This window comes from Gobio gobio (assembly GCF_949357685.1).
Source record: "Gobio gobio genome assembly, chromosome: 15".
Lineage (NCBI taxonomy): Eukaryota > Metazoa > Chordata > Actinopteri > Cypriniformes > Gobionidae > Gobio > Gobio gobio.
The window spans coordinates 32,015,020-32,037,385 of NC_137108.1; the positions used below are offsets into that span (position 1 = coordinate 32,015,020).

General features: G+C 38.1%; 1 protein-coding gene across 2 annotated transcripts in view; it reads right to left on the reverse strand.

The window, feature by feature from the left end:
* Positions 1–22,366, reverse strand: part of ldlrad4b (low density lipoprotein receptor class A domain containing 4b) — a gene marked incomplete at its 5' end in the record, with an annotated part of 59,807 nt that overhangs the window by 30,683 nt on the left and 6,758 nt on the right. Inside the window, one exon of one of the 2 annotated variants that reach the window (XM_079837234.1) lies at positions 5,134–5,659. In XM_079837234.1, the coding sequence (XP_079693360.1) occupies positions 5,134–5,173 (40 nt within the window). Of the gene's footprint in view, positions 1–5,133; positions 5,660–22,366 lie in introns of those variants that run through there. The other variant, XM_079837235.1, reaches the window with a different exon arrangement.

The window sequence follows — 22,366 nt, forward strand, 5'->3', positions numbered from 1 at the left end:
AAATTGATCAAAGACTTTTACATTATCACAAACAAATCTATACTGACACAAATGTATCATAGTTTCCACCAAAATATTATGCTGCACAACAGTTTTCAATATTAACATTAAGAAATGTTCATGTGACACTAAAGACCAAATTTATGGCTGCTGAAAATTCAGGTTTGCCATCACAAGAATACATTACATGAGAAAACAGTGATTAACAGTGATGGTAATATTAGTGTACAACATTACAGTTTTCAGTATTCTTAAAATAAATGCAGCCTTTGTGAGCAGAAGAAAAGACCTCACAGACCCCAAACTTTTGAAATGGTACTACATATGTATAAGATGAATCTTCCACAGATCAAAACGTGTGCAATCTACAGAATTGCTCCTTGAAACTACATTTTCCCCATGTAACTAAATGTCAAAGCTGCTCTTTTCAACACAACAAAAATGCAAGATGATCGATTGCTAGCTGTCAAGTTCAGCTGCAATTTTTGTGATTTAAACCTGGGTCCCCTTCCTGACCATTTACCCTTCACGATTTCATAATGTGTAACTGTAGATTGATGAAATTTGATGTTTTGTCGGATGAACGACTGACAGTAGTGTACACAATGGTACAGCATATTCCATAGACTGTACAGAATTCCTCACAGCCTTATTTCTGTTTGCGTCATATAAAATATGACATTTAATTTGACTGATTCAATAAAGTTTCAAGCTAATCAATAAATGACAGAGCTGAACTCAGTGTAAAGTACTGTTCACACCAAGGGCAATAACGGTGAGTATAACTTAACTATCAAAGTTTTCTTCCATGAGAATACTAAAGTCCATACCACATTTATAATGATGATGACACAGAGGAATGATATCGCTGGAATCAACTTCAGAATATATTTTTTTACAGCTAATGAATAATAATAAAACATTGACATCCAAACAGAATCCACATTGAATTTAAACGGATAGTTCACCCAAAAATGAAAACCACCCAATGATTTACTCCCTCAAGCCATCCTAGGTGTGTTTATGACACTCTTCTTTCAGACGAATACAATCAGAGTTATATTAAAAAATGTCCTGGCTCTTCCAAGCATTATAATGGCAGTGAATGGCAGCCCAAAAAATATCCAGATTTAAAACTTTATAAAGTAAATCTAGATTCAACTTGTGAAGAAAGTGTAATGCCTCTCGCAGTTCTAAACGCTTATGCTACGTATGACATCATCGGCGCGCCAGTTACGCTTTTTTTGAATACGAAAGGCGGTCCGCTGGAAGCGATATATTTTACTTTATAGGGTGTTAAATATGGATATTTTTCTTACATGAACGCATCGATTTGCTTCAGAAGGCCTTTATTAACCCCCTGGAGCCGGATTACTTTTATAATGGATGGATGCACTTTTTTGGGCTGCCATTTACTGCCAATATAATGCTTGGATTATCCAGAATATATTTTAATATAACTCTGATTGTATTCGTCTGAAAGAAGAATGTCATATACACATAGGATGACTTGAGGGTGAGGAAATCATGGGCTAATTTTTATTTTTGGATGAACTCTCCCTTTAAAAAGCTTAAGGATTAAAAACAGCACATGACAAAACTGCAGCAAGCGCTTAATAAACAGAATGTTATCATCCATTGGTGTGGACGCTATTATATAATTATTGTCCTTGGTGTGAATTCATAAAATGAATAAGCAGCTCTCAAAATTCTGACTTTTCCCCACACCTACTTTTCCTCAAACCCTGAACTGTCAAAACTGTGTGATCTTACTGTTGGATATCGTTCTATGAAAAAAGTCTTCATTTGGAAAAACTTCTCAGCTTAACTAAAAACACTAGGACATCCTGTGAAGATCTGAAAATGCCCAGCTGACAGAGTTTGTGGGAAAGTTTCACTGGGCTTGGGCTAAAATATTTGCAGTGATTTGTGGATCTCAGGCGGCGATGATCCTCTATATGTAGGTCACTGGCTCCTTTAAATGATCTTAAAATAAGTGTTCCTGCAAAGCATGCTTTTAGAGAAACTCAAAATTGACCTGATATCGTTGGATATTCGACTGTATGCAAGACTGACTCCACTATAAATTTACACAGGACCAGAATGCAAAGCAAACCAGACAGTGATGACACCAGCACTCCAAACAACTTCTCTGTCTGAGGAGGAGGTGCTAGACAATACCAAAGTCATGCAATCTCTCACAGGGTGTGGTGCAGCCAAAAGTGGTTTTAGAAATGTTATGACGATCTTTAGACAAACAAATCAGCAGTTCTCTGCCTTCCTTAAACCTTAACAGAGCATGAGTCAATTATGCAATCACAATATACACCTGCACAAAACAGCAGCAATCTAGAGAGAATTGAATAGATCTGACAAGATGAGACAAGACGAGATGAAACTAGGGGTGGAACGGTTCTCGGTAAAAAAACAAAAAAAAAACAAATGTCAAACCGTACCCACGGTTCAGCACGCACTTGCACCGCGGTTCATCTCAAATCTGATGACGCATCTTGGTTTGTTGAAAATAACAGTGTAAAACAGACAGACAGAGTTAGCTTAATGTATGTTTCTGTTGATTGATACACATTTTGGCTTGTACGGGAGCGCCGTATGCTCGAACGTGAACAGCACACGTTGCGTTTAAACTAAACTCATTTAAGCCTTGCCAATTGAAACATTCACGAGCAAGACGCGAAAGAGAACTCACGCACGCTGAGAGATTTGTTTGTTTGTGTGTGTGTGTGTGTAGTGTGCGCTCATCTGAAGCCGCGCACACGGTGCGTCGCAGATAGCGCGCAAATATTAAGATTTCTTTCACATCTTGTGCTTGAAAGGACAAATTCACACACAAACAAAAAAGTCAACATTCCCGTCATAACATTGTCCTAAGCAAAACGTAAAACAGTCGATAAAGACGTGTTCATGTGTAGTATGTACTCTTTCTGTGCATTATTTCTTAAAGGGAAATAAGCCTTTTCCTGCTGTCTGTGTTTTTAATGTTAATCAAACAACAAATGACAAAGAAATCACTCACTGCTCTTGACTGAATAGCTTTTGTAACTACAATAATGATTCATCTTTATTTAAAAGATTAAAACCACTGTTAGATACCTGAAAACCACTGTTGATTGTATATGCATCGGTATACATTGTACGTATTTGTGCTGATGCTTGTAGTTTGATAATTTTTTCTTATTTTGTTGATTTTTATTTGACAAATGTCTTTATTACCATGAACATAGCACATACCGAACTGTACCGAAACCGTGACCCTAAAACCGTGATACAAACCGAACTCTGAGTAATCTGAACCGTTCCACCCCTAGAAGAAACTAGATGACAAAAGAAGAGAAGTAGATAAGACAAGAGAGTAGACAAAATGAAAAGAGACCAGACAAAAAGAGGAGAAGATATAGTAGAAGAGGAGAAAGGAGAAGAAAGGAGACCAGATGAGGTGAAATAAGGCGAGACTAGACAAAAAAAAAAAGACTAGAAGAGAGGAGGAAAATGAGACGAGGACAGGAGAAAAGTGAGAAAGGAGAAGATGCCAAATAAGAGGAGAAAAGATACTGAGCATTATGAAAATGCACACACACGACAAGATGAGAAACGGAAGAGACAAGACGAGGTGGTGAGAAAGACGACAACACAAGGAAAACAATATGATGTGAGATGACACTAGGAGAGAACAGATGAGACACGGAGAGGACGCATGTATTAGGAAGATGAGAGTAGAGGAGAAGAGTGAAGAAAAATGAAGAGACCGGACAAAGCCAGAAAAGGAGAGAAGAGAAGACGAGACAAGAAGAGAAGAAGATGAGAAGTATAATATGGGAAAAAGGAGAGAAAGAAGACAAAATTAACTAGACCAGACAATGGAAGAGATAAGAAGAAATGAGAAAAGAAGGAGAACAGGAGAGAAGAGATCAGACTAGAGATGAAAAGAGACAAAGCAAGAATGAGAACAAATAATTAGAAAAAACTACCAAATAGAAGAAGAGATGAGACAAGAAAAATACGAGAGAGAAGAGATGAAACAAGAAGTTCAGAGACTAGACGAAATTAAACGAGAAACCAGACGAGACGAGACAAGAGAAGAAGAGATGAGAAAAGGAGAAAAGGAAAGAAGAGGTCAGACTAGAGATGAAGAGACATAACAAAAACAAGAAAAAAATTTAAAGGCGGAGAGAAGAAGAGATGAGACAAGGAAAAGACAAATGATGAGGAGAAAAGAGAAGAGATGAGACGAGACAAGAAGAGATGAAAAAAGAAGTGCAGAGACTACATGAAATGAAACGAGAAAACAGACGAGATGAGAAAAAAAAGAGGAGAAAAGGGATCAGACTAGAGATGAAAAGAGACAACAAAAATAAGAAAAAAAGAGGAGAGGAGAAGAGATGAAACAAGGAAAAAACGAGAGATGGGGAGAAGAGATAAGCGAGATGAGAAGAGACAAGACAAAACAAAACAAAACAAAAAGTGCAGAGACGAGAAAAGAAGAGACGAGATGAGACGAGACGAGACAAAACAAAAAAAGAAGAGACAAAACAAGAAAAGAAGAGACAAGATGAAAAAGGAAGAGTAGAAACGAGATGACCTGAGAAGAGATGACCTGAGGCCAAACCAGAAGAGACGAGACGAGATGACAAGAGAAGAGAGGAAAAGAGAGGAGAGGAAAAGAGAAGAGAACATGAGAAGTAGATGAAAAAAGGCAGGAACACTGCCTTGGATGAGAAAAAAATTTTGAAAAGGTGGAGAGGAGAGGAGATCTGCTCTCAGTCTGCAGTGCACTAAACTGTCAAACTTTGGTTTAGTAGACAGCCCAACCTCCACCGCCCTCCACCCATCTCGCACTTTCTCTCTCCTTCTCCGCATTCCATTCCAGGCAGGGGAGAGAAATGCAGCCTGTCGGAGAAATGGAGCAGAGGAGTCTGGGAAAGGGAGGGGGACTGTGAGAGCAGCTTTGAATATTAGCACACACAAAACCTCATGAGTTTGTACAGCACAATTTGACCCTCCTCATGAACAATCTTATTCTTTACCGTTGGCATGAATCATTAAACTCACGTTCACGCCAGCAGCTTATCCCGCTAAATTCCTACACTGAGGTTATAAACCTGATCCGGTGCTCACCTGTGAAAGCATTGGTGGCCGGTAGGTCAGCCTCCTGCATACTGCTCCTGCCGCTCGGCCCGTATGCGTGTGTGTGGGCACCCACGTTACTGGCTCCGATTGCCTGAGGGCTCCTGGGGGCCGAACAGCCGCCGTGCTGCCATTCTCACCTCACAAATCCATGGCTCCTGCCTTGGCTGCTGCCCTCTACCTCCACGAAAGGGCAAATCAACTCAGAGGAAAGGTGGAGGGGGGCTAAAAGTCTTCAGTGACGGACTAGGGCTCAAATCAGCAGGAATCAGGGTGGGGTTGCCAGGGCAACCAGCACACCGATTACCCTCCCAGCCAGAGCCAGCCAGCCATAGCTGTGTGTGAGTGTGTGTGAGGGTAAGATCCAGACAGGTACTTGATTCAGAGCAGGTGTCTGATAGCTGATTCAGGAAGGGAACGTGTAGTTGCTGCCGCTCGTCCTGGGTGGATAAACCCTTCTCAGCATAGCAGCATGCTAATCAATGCGCCCCACCTCATCCTTCAGACTGCAAGCTCACTGAGAGAGACAGAGAGAGAAAATCAGTAGCTGAATTACATAGAACAAAATAACTCACTTGCAAAAGGCAAACTCCTCGCTTACAAAAGCTTACCATAGTTTCCTCTATGACTTACTACTGTGGTAAGAATCAATCGATCAAATTCATTGGGTTAATTTGATTCGATTAAAATGGAGAACATTTCAATTCGATACACACTTTGATTTAATTCTATTAAGAATGATCTTAATCATTAATTTAAAATGCATGTATACGATTCGCTAAATAATTCCCCTGATAATGTTTGCCGTACACCATGTCATCAACTAAACTATGATAAAACAGTGACAAATGGCAAATGTATCAGTGGTTTGAGCATATTAATTTAACATTTATTTGCAAACATAAGGATATTTAAAGGGTTAGTTCACCCAAAAATGAAAAAAAAAAGTCATTTATTACTCACCCTCATGCCGTTCCACACCCGTTCATCTTCGGAACACAAATGAAGATATTTTTGTTGAAATCCGAAGGCTCAGTGAGGCCTGCATAGGCATCAATGCAATTTACACTCTCAAGATCCATTAATGTACTAAAAACATATTTAAATCAGTTCATGTGAGTACAGTGGTATAATATTAATATTATAAAGCGACGAGAATATTTTTCGTGCGCCAAAAAAACTAAATAACGACTTGTATAGTGATAACCGATTTCAAAACACTGCTTCATGAAGCTTCGGAGCGGAAATGAATCAGCGAGTCGAATCCTGATTCGGATCGCGTGTCAAACCGCCAAACTGCTGAAATCACGTGAACCACTGAATCGACTCGCTGATTCGTTTCCGCTCCGAAGCTTCATGAAGCAGTGTTTTGTAATCGGTTATCACTATACAAGTCGTTATTTAGTTTTTTTGGCACACAAAAAATTATTCTTGTCGCTCTATAATATTAATATTATACCACTGGACTCACATGGACTGATTTAAATGTTTTTAGTACATTAATGGAGAGTGTAAATTACATTGATGCCTATGCAGGCCTCACTGAGCCTTCGGATTTCAACAAAAATATCTTCATTTGTGTTCCGAAGATGAACGGAGGTCTTACGGGTGTGGAACGGCATGAGGGTGATTACATTATTTTCATTTTTGGGTGAACTAACCCTTTAATTTAACATGCACTACCGTTCAAAAATTTGCAACAAAAAACTCTTATGCAAGCCTGCATTTATTTGATCAAAATAGAGTAAAACATAAAAACAGTAATATGGTGGAATATTATGTCAGGTTAACATTTTTAGCATCATTACTCCAGTCTTAAACGTCACATGATCCTTCAGAAATCATTCTAATTTCTGATTTGATACTCAAGAAACATTTATTTTTATTATAAATTTTATTAAAACATTCTTGTGGAAACCATGATACAATTGTATTTTAGGATAGTAACATCATAAATTACTTTACTGTTATATTGCTGGATAAAAACATTAAATATTTTTTTTTTAGAAATCTAACTGACCTCAAATGTTCAAACGATACGTGTAGTATATGGTAATCAAACTATATCAATATCAAAGTTAGGGCTGCACGATATATTTAATTATCTAAATATCGCAATATGTATACCACAATGGCTTGCGGTTTTAAAGGTCCTGTTCTTCGTGATCCCATTTTTCAAACTTTAGTTAGTGTGTAATGTTGCTGTTAGAGCATATATAATACCTGTAAAATTATAAAGCTCAAAGTTCAATGCCAAGCGAGATATTTTATTTAACAGAAGTTCCCTTTCAAAGCCTACAGCGAACGGCTGGTTAGGACTACATCCTGGTATTTCCTGCTTTAATTACGTCAGTAGAGCAGTATGTCGACTAACCTCCGCCCACAAGAGTACACAAAAAAGGGGGCGTGGTCTTGTTGCTCCCGCGTGGAGAATATGAAGTGTTGCGTTCGGTTGCGTTCGTATAGTTTGTTTGTTGCCATGTCGTCGAGACGCTGTTATTTTCATCCCGGAGTCAAGTCACCTTTGTTTGGCTTTCCCAGGGACGCTGTACTTAGAGATCATTGAGCGCATGCATCCCCGTTATGGTGAGAGGCGTGACCTTTCCGGTAACGTGCGCTCTGCGTGCCCTAAGCTGCTGTCCAATCACAACATGGGAACCGCTGGCACAATCAGAACTCGTTACGTATTTCTGAAGGAGGGACTTCATAGAACAGGGAAATCTTTCAAGCCGTTTTGAGGAAAGTGAAAACAGCAGTATACAGATAAGTAAATTGTGTGAAAAATACTGTGTTTTTTTACACGCGAAACATGAACACGTTATATTGCACGCTGTAAACACAATCAAAGCTTCAAAAAAACCACGAAAAACGGGACCTTTAATAGGCTACTTCAGTTGCAAAAGGCAAAATTTTAAGAACAGACTGGTCACGTGACTACTACTTATGTGTGACTTGCTTGACTTAAAAAAAAGAAAGTTAAGCGCAATAAGCTGCGGAAAACTAAAAAAATCAAAACATACAATCCTAAAACAGTCGACAAATATGCACACAGCTAATGGTTATATAACGCACACAGTTATGTCAAAATGCCTGTCTGTCTTGACGAGTATTCATGTAAACACAGTCGGTTATGTCTTAATGAAGCGTAAACAATTGGGAAATAACGGATGTGTGTCTGTCAACAGGATCTGTGCATTAGGTCTTAAAGTGACAGTAGCCTAATACACTATACCTGCTGTCTGTCAAACAACAAAAGAAAAAGAGAAAATCACTCACTGCTCTAGACTGAATAACTTTTGTAGCTTTATTATGAATCAATGTATGTGAAGACTATACAGCGTTCTAGTTTTACATTTAATTATTCAGTTTCTGTATTGTTTCTTAAATGCTACTGTAAATAATGTAAGCCTACCTGAAAAACGTAAAGCACTGTTTATTTCATTTGAAGTTTTTTTTTTTTTATTGTATTTGTCCTACTGTTTATAATTCAATTTATTAAAGATAAATTAAAATAACTAAATTAACTAATCATCCACCCCTAGCTTCAAGTGTTTTTGTTTACCTGGATGTTCTTGATGTAAAGTTTTCAGGTTGATATAACTATATATTTTTTGTATTTAAATAGTTTTTGTTTGTTTGTTTACATTGATATTAAAAATTACATTTTATTACTTTTTCTGTAATGCCAAAACACTGCCGTTTACTTTTAGAAGTTGTAGTGATTCTTTATTTTCCCAGAATGAATGTGAAACATATATGCGCTATATCATTTTCAGATTTAAATGTAAATGTATTTTATAGGGCTGTGCGATATTGAAGAAAAATGCGATATGCGATATCCTTGTTAAATAATGCAATATTCGATATGCAATTTGGTATTGCTTTAAGTGTGTAAAATCTATTTAAATTTTATATTTTTTAAAAAATTTTAAAACTGAGAATGAGACCATTTATGTGTTTCACATTCTTTCTGGGAAAAGAAAGCATTGCTTCAATTTCTGAAAGTGGCCAGCAGTGTTTTAGCAAACATTAATGTCACAAATCTGACAATATAATTTTAACATCAATGTAAACAAACAAAAAATGTAATGGCAATATTTAAATACCAAAAACTCTTTGACTTGGTAATACATAGTTACATCAACCTAAAACTTAACATCAAGAACATCCAGGTAAACAAAGACACCTGAACTAGGGGTGGACGATTATTTTTGTTATTTTAATTTATCTTTGTTATTAAAAATTAGAACTAAAAACAGTAGTCTTCACATTAATTAAATATACGCTGATACATTATAACTGCACAGTGATTTTCTCTTTTTCTTTTGTTGTTTGACAGACAGCTGCAGGTTTTCTGTATTAGCAGGCAGTCACTTTGCATTCGGTTTCTTTCCCCAACTGATATCGCTCACTTAAAGCATAACCGACTGTGAATACTCATCAAGACAGCCATTTTGACATAACTGTGTGTGTATTTGACAGTTCAAGTGTGTAACAAGACACGAAAAAAAGAACGGCTTGTGCGCACGTTTCGGTGTGTGTGTCAGACAGCACGAGACTGCAAGTTGTTGTTTTTCGCAAGTAAATGCGTTTAATAACTCTTTTTAACGTCAAGCAAGTCACATAAGTAACAGTCGTGAGCCCAGTCTATTCTCTGCTATATGCATCAACTTAAAACGTACAATTTTCACAATGTTGAAGTAGCTTATTAAAATCATTCAGATATTGCGAGCCCTTGCGATATGCATATTGCGATATGTACATTTGCGATATTTCAATATATTGTGCAGCCCTAGTATTTTACACACTTAAATTTCATATTAAATATTGTATTATTTAACAAGTTAACGGATATCGCATTTGTCTTCAATACTGAGCTGGTACTACCCCAGAACTATGGTATTGTATTCGGTTACCACCATAGTTGTCCAATCATCTGGCAGAAAAGCTTTGAGAGAGACAGACAAAAAATACAGACAGTCACAGCACAAACGCAACATGAGTGTTTCATTAAACAAAAATTAGAAACAGCAGGGGGTCAACACATCAACATTTTATGATCTTACTGCAGATCTTTACCAGCAACAAAACATCAAGTTCCTGTGAAGAGATGCACATTAGCGTCTTCAATCCCCAGCAGGAGCGTCAGCCGTTAATGACTGTTACATAACACGCTAGAACACTTTACTGGACATAGTTATCAGAAGCCACAGCTAATGTTTCTGTGGCTTAATATCATTGATTTAACTTCTCCAAAAAACCCCACAATTTTCATTTGGAGAAGACTAGAAGACCAAGCAGAACGTGTCCTCAGACAACCTTTAAAGCTCTCCGACATCCCAGCGGACGCCGCGCTGAGCCCAGACTGCCGACTACACATCGGCTGTGTTACTTAGAAACACGGCAAGCCCTCACCTCGTCTGACCCCTGCCGCAAGCCACACAGCGAGAACACGGATCCATCACACAATAAATAATATTCCACACACGTGAAACAAGAGAACACTGTCCAAGTCAAACAAAGACTGAAGACACACACACACACACTAAACCGAGGTCATTTCAGGACACTACTACAGCCATCACAGATAACACAGACGAACATCTGCCAGATGTTTAGATTCACTTTTCTTCATTGTTATCTCTTTGTTCCTCCATGTGTCCCTTTCCTTCACTCAGAGTCGGGAGTGAACAAAACTCCACGAACCAAGTATCAGACCTTTGTTCAAAACAAAAAAATGTTTTAATACCAAATATCAAATTATTTGTCAATATTATCAACATATAAAATCTTGAAATATTTTGACATATATTGACTCTATGAAAATTCTACTCTATGAACAGAACATTATATTGATAATATATTAAAATATATATGATAAAAATTAGACTCTAGAAATTCTATTCTATTCCTTAAATTTGGTCTAAAGCAATAACTATTACTCATAGCTATAATGAGGATTTCAAAATGTATATACTATAAAACACAAACAATCTGTCATTAATCTAGATTAATCTCAATGTAATCTTGGAATTAATCTAGATTAAAATGGCTCATTTGAATTCTGACGAAGGCATTCAGAATATGTGTGCTCGTAAGTGATCCTTTGTCTTTTTGTAGTTTGAATAATAAATAACTTCTGTCCCTTTAAGACCTGACGCATGCATGGATCCCAAACACTGTTCCTGTGAGTTGGTTACGACTGTGTTTACGTTAAAACTCACCAAGATGGGCATTGAGACATTTGAGTGTATTTGACCATTAATAAGCAGGAAAAAGGAGCTATTTTTTGCACTTGTATGTCAGAGGCGGCTTTATTGCGGTATGTGTGTGTGCGCTTCAGATGCGAGCGCGAAATCTGCGGGAATTAGTAGAATTAACATTTGTGCAGGGTTGCCAACTCTCACGCATTTGGCGTGACACTCACGCATTCAGGCTCAGTCTCACGCTCTCACGCTGCCCAACTGAATCTCACGCCAAATTGCCAAACCTGATTTTGATATTAAACAATGTCTAAGCTTTTACATTTTTTTAAGTTTTAATGCGAAATTCAAACAATAAATAGCGTTTTGGCGCTAATATGGCATAACAGTTAAAGCCAGAGGCATTGAAAAACGGAGTTGCGGCATGCTCTCTCGTCTCCCGGTGGCGCGCGCAGTCACGTGCTTCACGGAGCGCTCAATACAGGGAGTGCAGAATTATTAGGCACGTTGATTTTCTGATCATATTTTTTTTCCAGGCACATTTGACCAATTCCAAACCACAGTAATCCTAATAACTACTATTGATTTAGTATTTAATAATTTATAAGTGATATATAATTGTTCATGAAGGCTGGAAATGAAAATCACCTTATATTCAGGTGTGCAGAATTATTAGGCATGTTTTCTTTTACAGATAAATTGAGCCAAAAAAGAGATTTAACTCAGACTGAAAAGTCAAAAATTATTAAATGCCCATGAGAAGGATGCAATACTAATGCAATACTAGACATTGCAGTTAAGGCATGACCATTGGACAGTGAAATGCTCGTTGGGCCAGCAGGATCAGACAAAAACATGTGGCGGAGAAAAGACACCTATTAACCGCAAAAGAATTAAGAATTAAGGTGAAGAATTAAGGGTGAAACCATCAGGAACCCTTTAGTCTCCAGCGCCACCATTTTCCAAAGCTGCAACCTACCTGGAGTCTCCAGAAGTGCAAGGTGTCAGGATCTCAGAGACTTCAGTTAGGTAAAGAATCCTAAAAAATGACCCCCACTAAATAAGAATCATAAGCTGAAGTGTTGTAAAATACATGAAGCCTGCTTTTTTATAGGCTTTATAGGTTTTATAGGTTGAGAGTGACTCTTGAAGGACCAGCACCACATCCTCTAGTACCACTGTTTGAAGAATTCATCTTCCAGAATCTGGCAGTACGTTTTGGGAGTTCATTTTAGTCCATCCTGAAGTCCGTTTTGCAGAGATGGACTAAAAATGAACTCCCAAAACGTACTGCCAGATTCTGGAAGATGAATTCTTCAAACAGTGGTGCAAGAGGATGTGGTGCTGGTCCTTCAAGAGTCACTCTCAACCTATCTGTCCATAAAGCCTATAAAAAAACCTTCTTCATGTATTTTACAACACTTCAGCTTGTGATTCTTATCTAGTGGGGGTCATTTTTTAGGATTCTTTACCTAACTGAAGTCTCTGAGATCCTGACACCTTGCACTTCTGGAGACTCCAGGTAGGTTGCAGCTTTGGAAAATGGTGGAGCTGGAGACTGAAGGCCAATTTATACTTCTGCGTCGAGTGCACGCAGAGGGTACGGCGTACCCTACGCATAGACGCGTTGGATACGCCGTACCCTACGCCGTAGCCTGACGCGCACCTCTCCAAAAATGTAACAATGCGTCAATTCTACGCGGACCGCAAGCGCTGTGATTGGTCTGCCAGAACCCTTCCCTCAGGTCAATAAATAAATAAAAAATCTGCGATAGGAGTGTGTGTGTGTGTGTCCAGAAATTGGATGATAGTTCCTTACGTCTGCTATAACACACTATTTTGCAGTCCAGCAATTCTTTATGGTAGTAAATAAATACGGCGTACACTCAACGCAGAAGTATAAATGGGCCTTAAAGGGTTCCTGATGGTTTCACCCTTAATTCTTCACCTTAATTCTTTTGCGGTTAAAAGGTGTCTTTTCTCCGCCACATGTTTTTGTCTGACCCTGCTGACCCAAACAAACATTTCACTGTCTAATGGTCACGCCTTAACTGCAATGTCTAGTATTGCATTAGTATTGCATCCTTCTCATGGGCATTTAATACTTTTTGACTTTTCAGTCTGAGTTAAATCTCTTTTTTGGCTCAATTTATCTGTAAAAGAAAACATGCCTAATAATTCTGCACACCTGAATATAAGGTGATTTTCATTTCCAGCTTTCATGAACAATTATATATCACTTATACATTATTAAATACTAAATCAATAGTAGTTATTAGGATTACTGTGGTTTGGAATTGATCAAATGTGCCTGGAAAAAAAATATGATCAGAAAATCAACGTGCCTAATAATTCTGCACTCCCTGTACTTCTAGCGCTGTGTCAATACATTTTAATGGCTTGATACACCACAGCTCCACTTAACAGGTGTTTGCAGCAAGTTTTGGTAAACAGTACAGCATAGTGTGCATTGATTATTACATCAACCATACAGGATCGTTTTATAATGGAGAGTAATGGAGATGCAACAATGTTAACATTAATGTTAATGTTTTTTATTGTATTTAGCCCTCAGGTATTCCATACTAATTGGTCACACTCATACTCATTGATGGTCAAATGTGACCATACACCTTAACTATTTTTCAATTAAATAAATGTTCTATATTTTAGTTCAATAATATTTATTGAATATTTTGAGGAGATCTTTTGGTACTAAATACTATTAATTACTATTAATAACAGCGTTATTAAATAATTTGTATTTTTAAAGACTAACTTTAAAACTTGTGTTAGACAATGGCAAAGGTAATCTAAATGTAATTGTCATTGTTGTTGGTGGGATATTATCAACTTTGTAAGCATGTGATTGACTTGAAAGATCGTGTGATTGGTTACTGGATAAAAACAATGTTTTCCCTTACAGACAATATTTTGCATAAGCTGTTGACCCAAAAAAGAGCTCATGTGATAACAAAATATGCCTGGAATTGTAAGCGCTTCCTTTGGTGAAGACATTCTTTACATTTCTAAGATTCAAGTTCAGAAGAATGTTGAAGTATCAATGTTTTGCTGTCCCTTCTTAGAACCTATACATTTTTAGAGGTTGAGAAACATATGTAGTCAATAAAATCTTGGTTTACATTAAACATTGCTTTTCATTTTCTGATCCCCATCATCAGTTGAGGTAATTTTTCTCAACATTTGAAACATATAGTATATGTTGAATAGACTTACTATCTCTTTCGGAAATTCAAAATTTTAATATCAGTGCAAAAAATGTAATAATAAATCTAAAATAACAAACTAACACACAGAATCACATTAGGGCACAGAACCCTCATGTGTAGACTCTCTGTTCTAATACACATAGTTTGATGAATAGGCTGCACAACAGCCATGCTGAAAAACACTAAAATGACTGCAATAAATGGCTGCTAAAATATTCTCGGTATCTGTCGTCTGTGTAATGTGATCTCAGTGGGGGGTCTGTCTCTTTCTCACTCTCGGTGCCTGGTTAAATCATGATGAAGCTCTTAGGAACAACTATTCGCTGAACTGATTCATCCAGCCAGACTCAAACATCATAACAGCCCATGCCATTAACCATTAGTAAAAATGACTAATAGCTGCTACCTTGCCTGTCAGTCTGTAGCAAAATAAACTCCAACATGATGATCAACACCCCGCTGCGGTGCTTTGCAAAAATAACCAGTTCACCGTACATTAACCCATTTATTACACTGTAAATAAAAGATTATTGGTGTACATTTTACCACAAAATTCTATTTCAAATATTTTACTTCAAAATGTAATGTTTCATTCAATGTGTTACTTGCCGTTTCCTTGAAATTGTTTGTGAAATTTACCAATTTCTGAGTTAAAATAGTTTCTACACCAAATGGTTTTTCTTTTTCAGTGTACACGGACAACAAAATATTTTATTATTTTACATGTAGATTATCTTTACACCTTCTGCTAAGAAAAAGTCCATTACAGTTCAGGCAAAGGGAAAGACCGCCCTACTCATGTCTAGCAGTAATCAGACAGATTAACCCGTTTCCTCCACGCGTCCTAAGTTGACCTGACAACCAGGATCTGCAGGTTAACAAATGATGACTCGGCTGTCTGGGTTAGTCAGTTTATAGCTGCATATGTGTGTGTGAACCAGTCATGTTTAAGTTTTAGTGCCACCCAACTGAGACTCAATGTGGTTGACAGGAGACCGAACAAAGCACATCACAAAGAACTAGAGCAGGGGTCCTCACCCTCAACTCATTTTATGTTGCAAAATCACCACCCTTGTGAGAGAATTAAAATATTTCACAGGTAATAATTACGTTCTTAAGCATAACACATTCCACTATTTAGTCAATTTCATTATTTATTCTGTAGTAAGAACTGTAACAAATAATTTGATTCTGATGCAAAAAAAGATGCATAAATTCAGTCCAACTATATATTACACAACAATACAAAAAAGAATGCTTGAACACATTTAATTCATTTATTTTTATACTACTGACACAATGTATATCTTTAGCTACATGTTTTTTTCCTTTTTTTTCTGTGTGTACACTGTATACTCACACACACACAATACATATATACTGTACATTATATATATATATACATATATATATATTTACTTTTTATTTTTTGGTGTGTGTGTATGTATATATACACAGACACGCATGCAGAAATATATATATATACAAAATTTAATAATTACACACGAATATATGTTTTACAGCCCTACGTGAGGGACAGATCGTTGACGGTGGGTTCAGTATGTAATTACAGTAGGTCGGTCAGGAAATCCAAATATTTGCCTATCATCCATCAAACTCAAACATGGCTTATAAAAAATGTAAGCAGTAGCAACTTTACATAACTCAATCATTAACCTTGAAAGATGTGTGCTATTAGGCGCATATTCAAGTGTTTGTGCGGAGTGTGGAAGTTGAAGTATTAGCGCGCTTACTGCATGACATGGAGGCGCCGCCGCGATCATTTGTTCCTGATAAAAGTGGAAACAACTTAAAATACTCTGTCGTTTTTGTCCATACAGATAAGTGTAATTTTATTTGTGTTTTCTCACAATAACAACAAAATGTTGTGCTTTTGTAAAATAAAGAAAACAAACAGGATGTGCTTTCTGCCGTCTCAGTGAACTGAAGCGCGTCACAAAAATGAACCGAGACCCATTGTATGCTACTTGCCTCACAGACATGAGAAAAATATAGAAACCTTGAAATGTCTACTTTAAAAAAAAAAAGTCAGCATCGTCAACTTTATCTTTGCAGCCGACACGAAAAACACTAGTTTATTAATACATAATTGAAATGTCTCCTTGCTATTTTTTCCGACACATTAATAATCAAGACTGAGCTCTTTTGCCGGAGCTTTGCAGCAAGCTTTAGCGTGTGCCTTGGGCTCGGAATAGGCTATAGGTAGCCTATATTCCGCCCCCAGTATAGTTATATTTAAAGGGGTCTTATAATGCCCCTTTTTACAAGATGCAAAATAAGTCTCTAATGTCCCCAGAATGTGTATGTGAAGTTTTAGCACAAAATACCCCATAGATAATTTTTTATAGCATGTTAAAATTATCGTTTTTTGAGGGTGAGCAAAAACAAGCCCATTTTTGTGTGTGTCCCTTTAAATGCAAATGAGCTGCTGCTCCCACCCCCTTTTCAAGAAGAGGGCGGAGCTTCAAGAGCTTGCGTTAGCAGCTACGATTACCTCATGCAGACAAACACACACACTGAAAAGGTAAGAAACTGTTCAGCCTTTCATGTTCAAACCGGAGTTGGACAATGATGGAGAGACTCACTTAGGGTGCGTTCACACTTGTCATGTTTGGTTCGATTAAAACGAACCCTGGTGCGATTGCTCGGTAAGTGCAGTTCATTTGAACATATGTGAACGCTGCCATACAAACCCTGGTGCGCACTAAACAAGCGGACCAAGACCGCTAAAAAGATGGGTCTCGGTCTGCTTCCAAACAAACTCTGGTGTGGTTCGATTGATATATGAACGCAACATGGACCAAAGACATGTAAACGAACCAAAAACAGGACGTGTTGTCACAAGATGCCGCTACAAGTCAGCCGATTTAATGACGCGGAAAGATCGGTGTATCCAAAATGAGTAGAGGGCAAACGTGGAGCAACGAGGAGGTAAAGTGCCTCATCAATATATGCAGATCTTCGTTTCTGCATACAACGGAGGAAATCCTGGTGCTGTTTTGAATGTTTTGAACATTTTATGAGCTCTTCGTGAGTTCTTAGCTGGTAAAAATAAAACAATATGTACACGCATAAAATGATCGCGTTTAATCCAGCACACAGCATTGTTTTGAATGTTCGGTAAGTAAGCTCCGTTGCGAAATATACGTCATAAAAGCCAACCAATCAGGTTGTGACCATATCCCTATGCCTTTGGTTCGGTAACTTTAGGTTCGCTGTTAAAAAGGCCAGTGTGAACGCTAAGCGGACCAAGGACTATATGTTTTGTTTTTGTTTTTTGGTCCGGACCAAACGAACCGAACTACAAATATGAACGCACCCTAAGAAGTGACAGCACATAGAATGCAACAGGACGTTTCTGAATGCTTATTTGATGAATGAGGAGTTTACTATCTTTAAGTCATCGATTAGCATATTCTGTCATGATAATCAATAAATCGCTAGCGTGGGAACTGTTGTAAGATGCCAACTGAGCCAGAGAATATATACTGCATGAACATAGAACAGGTATAGTTTAGTTTAACTAACAGCCATTTGTTGTAGTCCTTAAAAAGCGATTTCTTTAAAGGGTAACTTCAGTGATTTAGCATTAGGCATTGTATCAGTAGAAACCCGGTAGTATATTCAAATTATGCTACTTTCCCCCCTCATATCCCCCTGGGACAAGAGAATTATGCATTTTATTTCTGGAAAAAATCCTCCTCCGACGCAAATATCGTCATTTTGCGTCATCTGAGGATTTTTTGGCCAGAGGCTAAAGACTACAGCCACTAGATGGAGCTGTTCCGCATGTTATCAACCCGCCCATAGGGGAGAGATCTCACGCACAGAATGTAAGACACAGACGGCCGTACAAACATTCATAACGGATCGATGCAGAGCAAAGTGAGTGTTTCAACTTTTCAATGAATTCCTGTGATAGTTTAGCTTCCATATACGATCTGAAAACGTGCCAGACTGGCGCTTAACGTTACCTCAGCTCTGCTCTTCGTGATGAATGAAATCTGACACTGCTGTGTCTGTGCCGTGACTTTCGTTTGGCTCACTCATACTTTAGTGAAAAGACACGTTCAGTTTTTAATTGTAGTGTTTATTCTCTAACTGAACGAAATGATTGTATTACTATGAAGATCAAAACGACGGTGTACGGAGTGGCCTCGTAGGGCAGCGAAGCAAGTGCATTCTGGGAGTTGTCTTTAATCCACATGAGACAAAAATACATTTTCAGTCTTTTCTCAGTCTAGAAGGCACCAAATTCAAAAATAATTTCACATTTCTACTACATAAATGACCCAGTTTAAATACAAAGCTTAATGCTTAATCACTGAAGTAACCCTTTAAAAGAAAACATCTCCCTTTTTAACTTTGCAGATATGCTCGAAAAGCAACATAGCAGACTAACTTAATTTAAAAAAGTGTAATCATAAATCAACCACTCCTTTAAATTAATATAAACACACGTTTAGTCGACTAATGACTTAAATGAACGACTACTAAACGACTAGAGAAATCTAGAAATCAGGAATCAACATGTTCGGGAATGGACTACACTTGTTTTGCAGTGTGTTTTTGATTCACCAAATGAAAAAAAATCTGATATAAACACACAATAAATAGGATACTCTGAACTATATATAAACAGAAAGAAAAAGTGATAAAGTGAAAGGAATACAAGTAAAGGAGGAAACGCACACTGTAAGTTAAACACGCAGACTCTGGCCTCCGTAAAGAAACTAGATTATGAAAACATGCCTGTCTGCACACAGTTTCAGGACGGATGTTGTTTTAACAGTCCATCATTTTCTATACTGCAGTCCCTGCATTCTGCTTTCATCACTATATGCTTTTGGGTTTTGTTTGCCTTTATCAGTAATTTGAGCGACAGCCCAATCCAACCTCTTATGTATTTCAGCCCACCTCTTTTAAGTGAACAGTTTATTTAGCTTAACAATCCTGCATTGCCAACAAGGCAAAATGTGGGATGTATTAAAGTCTGTTTTATGCAATATGCTAGAGATTTTGGTTGCCCTAGCAACAGCGAATGAGATGACTTCCTTTCTGCACCCAAAAAGATAAGTGATTACCCTTTAATATAATGCACTAAAGTGATCTGAAAACATTAAATGGCTTTATTGATCAGGTCAGACCTTACATTGACAACTGCATAATATGTTATTTAAAGCACAGAGATGAGACGCTACATGAAGATAAGGCAAATAAAATCAATTAAATTTGGAGCCATGTGGGTGGAAAAGACAAAATCAATCCGTCCTCCTGTATTGTTCAGAAAGCACAGGAACACACACACACACACACACACACACACACACACACACACACACACACACACACACACACACACACACACACACACACACACACACACACACACACACACACACACACACACACACACACACACACACACACACACACACACACACACACACACACACACACACACACACACACACACACACACACACACACACACACACACACACACACACACACACACACACACACACACACACACACACACACACACACACACACAGGCAAAACTGAAACGCAGACCACAAACAAACACGAGCCTTTGAAGCGAGCGTCTAATCAGTTTCAGGATCTCTCCTCTCAGCCAATCAATCGACAGGCCTCTGCGACTCCGCCCACAGTGTCTAGACAGCCAGACCTTTGCTGCTCTACTGCATTCTGCAGCGGTGCACACCGCAGAGGTCAGGGAGGTCAAGTCTAGCATGAGCTCAAACCAGACACTTGTTCTCCAGGGGTTCTCCATCCATTTCAACATTGAATAAATAAGTTAATATGCTTCTTAAAAGTAGTGATGTTGCATAAATGTATGGCACTACACACTTATGTTTTGATGCCATTGATTTGTAACATGTTATGTACATTTAAGACTAAACAAAAGCACACTAGATTTTAGATTTATTTATTTAATAAATGTGAGGAGTTGCAAGGGCATTGTTATAGAGTTATAGTGTGTGGATTCTTGCTAGGTGGCTTTTAGGGTATTCTGGGTGCTTGCTAGAAATACAGGTTATGTGCAACAAACTTCTATATTCTGTAGAACAGGTTACATCTCTTCCGGTTAATTTGCTTTGATAAATGAAGAGCCGTTTTACTCAAGATGCCTTCAAAGAGCTACTAAAGATTAAATGAATACTTGTATTCAGCAAAGATGCATTAAATTGCGACAGTAAAAGGCCTTTACATAGTTACAAAAGATTTCAAATTTTCAAATAAATGCTGTTCTTTTGCACTTTCTATTAAGGGATAGTTCACCCAAAAATGAAAAATGTGTCATCATTTTCTCACCCCCATATTGTTCCAAACCTGTATGAGTTTGGTAACCAGACAGTAGCTATTGACATCCATCCATAGTATTTTTTCCCCTTTAATGGAAGTCAATGGGGCCTGACAACTGTTTGATTATCACCATCTTTAATCTTTAAGTATCTTTAAATATCTTCTTTTGTGTTCTACAGAAGAAAGAAATTCATGTTTGGAACAACATGAGGGTGAGTAAATGATGACAGTTGAATTTTTATTTTTTGGGTGAACTATCCTTTTAAAGGTGAACTATGTAAGATTTTTGCAGTAAAATATCCAAAAACCACTAGGCCAGTGTTATATATTTTGTTCAGTTGAGTACTTAGAATATCCCAAATGTTTCCAACTATTTGTAAATCGTGAGAAATTGCTATTTTAACCAAGGAACCGGGACGTGGGAGCTATTAGGCATTTGAGGGAGTTGCCTGTCGATTGCGTCATATCTGCGTTACCCTCGGTTTCCGGTTTTATTTAGCAGAAACGTTGTACTCTCACTGCAGTGTGAACAAGTGTCAAAGCAGCCGCCGAGCAAACGTCATAACTTCCTTTTCAACACACTCAGATATATCTAATACGATAAACAGAGTTGCATTACTCATACTCATGACTGGAAAAGAGGAAGTGGCGTCGGCAACCGTGTCATAATAAAAGTCCCGCCGGCGACTATGCCATAATAACAGTCCCGCTCTTCAATCGCTCCTGCGGCCTTGCTCAGCTCCACAACACTCGGTCCTGCTCTGCTTCATACTACAGTAATGTTGATAATCGCATCCATGAACATGATTTCTGCCCGAGTCCTATCCTGACTCTTTTCCACCGGCTGTGAGGTGAAGACCACATGTCCCAAGATTCTGTGCTCAAACGTGGCGTCATCAAACTACGCCTTTGTTTTGAACAGGCGACCTCTAGTGTGTGGAAAAGTTACATAGTGTAGCTTTAATCAAGGGGTCTCCAAACTCGGTCCTGGAGGGCCGCTGTTCTGCAGAGTTTAGCTCCAACCCCAATTAAACACACCCGAACCAGCTAATCAGTAGGAGCAATGTAATCGGTTTAAAAGTCCAATCCCAATGAAAATGCTCCATATAAACACCTCAATCGGAATAAAAATGGCCAAACCGAATGAAATTGTAATCGGTTTGAGAGGGGTGGGATAAACCTTTTCATTAACCGATCAAACGAAAAATTCCACCATGTAAACAACCTGATCCGAGAGTGCACGTCTTTCTGTGACGTGATATACAGCGCGCGCGCCTCCACAACTGAAGAGCGCGTGTCGCGCTCACACCAGGCTAATGTTGACAAGAGAGGAAAGTTAATTTTTCTGAGGTATTAAACTTTTTTATTTCGTAACAAGTTATGAACATAATGTTGGAATAATGACACAGACATAGCTACACCATCTCATCTTGACAGCGT